This window comes from Suricata suricatta, chromosome 9 (genome assembly GCF_006229205.1).
Source record: "Suricata suricatta isolate VVHF042 chromosome 9, meerkat_22Aug2017_6uvM2_HiC, whole genome shotgun sequence".
NCBI classification, from domain to species: domain Eukaryota; kingdom Metazoa; phylum Chordata; class Mammalia; order Carnivora; family Herpestidae; genus Suricata; species Suricata suricatta.
The window spans coordinates 112,568,035-112,574,034 of NC_043708.1; the positions used below are offsets into that span (position 1 = coordinate 112,568,035).

Consider the following 6,000-nt stretch of genomic DNA (forward strand, 5'->3'; position numbering starts at 1 on the left):
TTTCTATTTTTCTGTATTCTAAGTTTTAATGCCCAGTGAGTAATCTTAGCTCTGCTGATGTGTACTATGAGTATGGCAGTTACAGAGTCATAGCATCGAGGAATTCACTTGATTTGGCTCTGCTCTTAATGACAAGTAGTTTTGTCCTTTTAAAATGTATAGATTATAGTATTTTAACTTGGTGATTATTGTAACTATGAAAGTATATAGCTTTTTTCTGGTTTTGAACTGTTTGTTAAATGTCTACTAACAGATAAGAAAATTGCCTCTATGGTTCACTTTTAAGATAATAATTGTGTTCAAATATTTGTTTTTCACTTTTCTTTATTGCATTTTAGGCCAGCATGGGCAGTGGGAGTGTATCTTTCTGTGGTATGTCTATGGACTGGAATGATGTCCTTGCAGATTATGAAGGTATTAATGTGTGTATGTGTGTATGCAATTAGAGGGGTTTAAAATATATTATTACATGGAGTTTATATGTATAAAATAAATAATTTACAGTGGGAATTCTGATGCCTTTTAAAAGTCTGTCCTCAAATGTTGCTTTCATAGAACTATGTGGTTAAACAGTAATTGTGGTTTTCTTTTTTCCCGGGCAGCTCGTGAAACGTGGCGCCAAAATACATCCTGGGGTGATCTTGTAGAGGAGGAGCCTGCTCGACCTCCAGGCCACGGAATTCACATGCATGAAAAGCTTTCCTCACCATCTCGTAAAAGGTCTGATCTTTGAAAAGTAGTCTGAAATGTTTTACAAGGGGAAAACTGACTACTCTTTAGTACAATTGCTTTACAACATTTTAAGGCATATTATTCAGGATAGTTACAGATCCACTGAAAAGTGACAATGTTTTCCTGAAATATTAGGCCATAATTAGTTTTATTTACTTTTTGTATTTATTTTAAGAATGTTGAAGACTAAAGAAAATATTTTTGGCTTTATCATGTAAACATTTGTGCCTTCTATCCATTTGTTTGTGTTAATAGAACAATTGCAGAATCTAAGAAAAAACATGAAGAAAAACAAATGAAAGCACAGCAACTAAGGGAAAAGTTACGTGAAGAGAAAACATTAAAGCTTCAGAAATTGTTAGAAAGGGTGAGTTTTTAATCTTTAGAACATTCTGACAGCCTTAAATTGATGGGCTCGTTTTTAACTTGACTGTTTCTTGTGTCTAAGGGAAGCTAGCAGAACTATAAAAATTAACTTTTTTAGGAAACAAAAGCATTTCTACCTATTGAATTACAGAAAGTTACCTACAGAAAGAAAAAAAATTGACATTTCTAAGTTAGCTAGTAAATTGATGTTTGCAGAGTTGGCATGGATTATTGAAACTGCACTTTGTCTTTTGTTATTTTCATTGGGGCGTTTCTTTGGGGAGTCTTGTGGACAGTGTAGAATGAGTTGGTAGGACAGCTTTGAGCTTTAGATTATCAGGTTTGAATAAGTGGGGACACTAACTGAATTTATGGATGATATATTTAGAATATTTAGTCTAGTACAACCTCTGGTAAGTGTGATATAGTGGAAAGAATATGGGGTCTGGACATGGCCAAGCAGGGGTCAGATCCTGGTTTTACCACATAATAGATGCACTGGGCAAGTTACTTGACAAAATTACATTTCAGTTTCTTTCTTTCTTTCTCAAAATCAAGAGTCAGATGTTCAACTGACTGAGCCACCTGGGTGCTCCTCTTTACCTGAATCTTAAGAATGTCATTATTTTTATTTTAATCATTCAGAATCAGTAAATCAAAGTGAAAAATTCCATGTTGTAGGATTCTATAAGAGTTAATATATTATTTAATTTTAGCTTTATGTAACACAACTACAACTTCACCTCTCACTATGTTTTTAAGTCAGGTAAAATTATATAGCTTAATTTCTTACATATATGATGTAATCTCCAATATTCCTGCAAAGAGAATAATAAGTTCTTGAAATTGTACCAGATGTTAGAGGCTGTCTGGTTTAATTTTTCCATTAGTTTGATTAATTTTAATGATAAGTCCCACTTCCATTTGTATAATAGGTTATCATTTCAACACTATTTTACATATGTGGTCTCATCTGATCATTAGAGTTCTTTGTAGGTCACAGAGTTAGATCTACTGAGTCCCGTTTTACAGGTGTGAAAACTGAATCTAGGAGAGGTAAAGTGCTTTTCCAGTGTCACATTACCAATAATTTGCTAAGAAGGGGCTTTAAATATCTGTGGTCTTGCTCTTAATCCAGTGCATGCTGTTTCTGCATTATACTTTTTTAGGTTGTTCAACATATAATTATGTAGCTAAAATTCAACTTCAGTTGAATGCTAGTTTTATTCACACTCATGTTGAGCCAGGTTTTGATTTTAGCTAGCAGGTGACCAAGGTATATTATGAACTCAGCAGTCTGGCTTCCTAATGTGTGTTCTCAATAATTAGTCATGCTCCTTTAGGTCTTTCTAGGTTCTAGACTTTATAATTCTTAAGCTGTTTATCTGTTTGCCCTTCTGTTACATTACTATGTATGCTGAAATTAATGATATGATAACTGTATATAGGAGAAAGATGTCCGGAAGTGGAAGGAAGAATTATTAGATCAGCGACGCAGGATGATGGAAGAGAAATTACTTCATGCTGAATTTAAACGAGAGGTGCAGTTACAAGCAATTGTTAAAAAAGCACAAGAGGAAGAAGCTAAGGTATATCTTGGGTACTTTGAACATTGAATTAGTTACCCAAGTACTTTTTTAAGTTGTTAATATATGAAGCAATATTTATGAAGTGTTTATTCTCTGCCAGTATAACAGGCTCACTAAAACTTATTAGGTGCAATATCATATACTTACAGTAATCCTGTGAGATGTATATTATGTTTTTACAGCTTTTTTTTTTGAGGTGCAATTGACAGACAATAAATGGTACATATGTAAAGCGTCAGTTTGATGAGTTTTGACATGTATATATTCCTGAAACCATCAGCACAGTGATGATAATAAACAGTTCCATCACCCTCAGAAGTTTGTTCATGCTTCTTTGTATTCATTCTTTCCTCTGACTCTCTTACTATGCAATTGCTGATCTGTTTTTTGTCACTGTAGATGTTAGCATTTTCTAGAATTTTCTATGAATGGAATCATACAGTATACTTTTCCTCTGGCATCTCTCACTCAGCATAGTTATTTTGAATGTCATCCATACTGCTGTGTATATCAATTCCTTTTCATTGCTGAGAAGTGTATCATTGTATAGAAATGCCATAATTTGTTAATCCAGTCACCTGTTGATGGATATTTGTTTATCTTCTAATTTTTGGCCATTATAGATCTAGGTACTGTGAATCATCACATATAAGTCTTTGTGCAGATGTGTGCTTTCATTTTCTTGGGTAAATACCTAAGAATGTGTTAGCAGGGCATTGTGATAGGTTCATGTTGAACTTTTAAAGAAACAGTTTTCCAAAGTTGTTACTATATGTTTCCCCTATGAAACCTTTTGTAAGCCAAAGTGCTGTAAAGATGCAATTACCATTATGGAAAAATTTTGAGCATTCCTAACCCCCCAAATAACCTTTTTACCTTTTCTGGTATGTTAGAACGCATCTTGCTAATGGATGCACAAAATAAATGGAGATAAAACACAGGTGTTCACAGATACAGTTCAAAACTATGGTGGCCTAAAGCTGAGATGCTGAGTGTCGCTCCTGGCGAAGTGTGGCAGTCGACTCGCGCTGTTGGGGTGTGCTAGCTCTGAAATGGTTCACCCTAAAACACTGAATACAGTTTTTGCTTTTTGCCTTTTTTCTTAAAGCAGAAATTCTCTTTGGATTTCTTTTGGTTAGCGAAAACAAGTACTAATGTAGGTCTCTCGTAAAAGCAAAGTGGTGTAATAAGAACTTTTGAAAAGCAGGGGACTCTTGTAGTAGTAGACATTCCTACCTGCATTGGAAGAAATGTTCTAATTAACCATATTCTCACCAACATTTGTCATGATCACACACTGTAATTCTAACCACTCCATTTTACTGTGTGTGTACAGTATTAAATTTTGGTTTTAATTTTCATTTTTGAACATCTTTTTATGTGCTTATTTCATATCTTTAGTTGTTTGGTGAGATGTTTTTTCAAACATCTTGTATATTTATTAAAGTTAGATTGCTTTATTGTTGAGGTTTTTTTTAAAAAACAAATTTTTAATGTTTGTTTATTTTTGAGAGAGAGAGAGAGAGTGTGAGTAAGGGAGAGACAAGAGAGAGGGACACATAGAATCCAAAGCAGGCTCAAGGCTCCAGGCTCTGAGCTGTTAGCACAGAGCCTGATGCCCGGCTCGAACCCACAAACCATGAGATCATGACCTGAGCTGAAGTCGGATGCTTAAGTGACTGAGCCACCCAGGCACCTCTGTTGTTGAGTTTTTTCAGCTTTACTGAAGTATAATTGACAAATAGTAAGGTATGTAAAGCTTACAACATGATGACTTGATATCCATACATGTTGTGAAAGGATTCCCCTCATCAAGTAAAATAATGCATCCGTCACTTCACGTTTATCTTTTGTGTGTGTGTGTGAGAGGGAGAACCTTTATGTTCTATTCTCTTAGCATATTTGAATGCTACAGTATAGTGCTATCAAATGTAGTCACCGTGTTATGCATTAGATCCTCAGGACTTTTTGTCAGCTGCTTTTTCAGCATCTATCGACAGGATCATATGATTTTTTTTATTTTCTTTTGTTGATGTGGTATATCACATTAATGGATTTGTGAATATTGAACAAGCCTTGTAACCCAGGAATAAATCTCACTGGATCATAATGGATAATACTTTTTATATGCTGTTGAATTCGATTTGCTAGTATCTTATTGAATATTTTTGCATCTGTATTCATTAAGGATATTGGCTTGTAGTTCTCTTTTTTCGTTGGGTCTCTGCCTGGCTTAGGAATCAGAGTGATATGTGCTTCGTAGAATGAGTCTGGTAGTCTTCCTTCCATTTCTATTTTTTGGAATAGCTTGAGAAGGATCGGCGTTAACTCTGCTTTGTCTGGTAGAATTCCCCTGGGAATCCATCTGGCCCTGGGCTTTTATTCGTTGGGAGATTTTTGATAACTGATTCTATTTCTTCACTGGTTATGGGTCTGTTCAGATTTTCTATCTCTTCCTGTTTGAATTTTGGTAGTGCATGTGTGTTTAGGAATTTGTCCATTTCTTCTAGATTGTCCAGTTTGTTGGCATATAATTTTTCATAGTACTTTTTCTTCTTATAACTGAAAGTTTATAACTTTTTATTAAACTCTCCCTATTTCTTTCTCCCCCCTCACTCCTTGGCAGCCCCTTTTCTACTTTCTGTTTTTTTGAGTTCAACTTTTTTTTTTATTCCATGTATAAGTGAAATGATACCATGCAGCATTTGTCTTTCTTGTCTTGTTCATTTTACTTAGCATATTGCCCTCCAGTTTTATCCACATTTTATAAATGAAAAGATTTCTTAGAGCATTTTATGTATTTTTAGGTATTAAGATCTAAGTTTTGCAAATACTTTCTCACCATCTTTGGATTGCCTTTCCTTTTCTTAAAAGTGTCTTTTCTTGAAAGTGTCAACACATCCTCAAAGGCAAGGGAAATGAAAGCAAAACTGAACTCTTGGGACCTCATCAAGATAAAAAGTTTCTGCAAGGCAAAGGAAACAATCAAGAAAACTAATAGGCAACCGACAGAATGGGAAAAGATAGTGGCAAATGACATATCAGATAAAGGGCTAGTATCCAAAATCTACAAGGAACTCACCAAACTTCACACCCACAAAACAAATAACCCAGTGAAGAAATGGACAGAAGACATGAACAGACACTTCTCCAAAGAGGACATCCAGATGGCCTACAGGCACATAAAACAATGCTCAACATCACTCATCATCAGGGAAACACAAATCAAAACCACACTGAGATACCACCTCACACCAGTCAGAGTGGCTAAAATGAACAAATCAAGAGACTATAGATGCTGGCGAGGGTGTGA

At 35.0% G+C, this 6,000-nt stretch overlaps 1 protein-coding gene across 3 annotated transcripts in view; it reads left to right on the forward strand.

Annotated features, from left to right (window-relative positions):
- Nucleotides 1-6,000, forward strand: part of SCAPER (S-phase cyclin A associated protein in the ER) — a 515,685-nt gene that overhangs the window by 152,931 nt on the left and 356,754 nt on the right. For all 3 annotated transcript variants that reach the window (XM_029951067.1, XM_029951068.1, XM_029951069.1), the window contains 4 exons: nucleotides 339-414; nucleotides 603-720; nucleotides 988-1,099; nucleotides 2,547-2,687. In XM_029951067.1, the coding sequence (XP_029806927.1) occupies nucleotides 339-414; nucleotides 603-720; nucleotides 988-1,099; nucleotides 2,547-2,687 (447 nt within the window). The remainder of the gene's footprint in view (nucleotides 1-338; nucleotides 415-602; nucleotides 721-987; nucleotides 1,100-2,546; nucleotides 2,688-6,000) is intronic.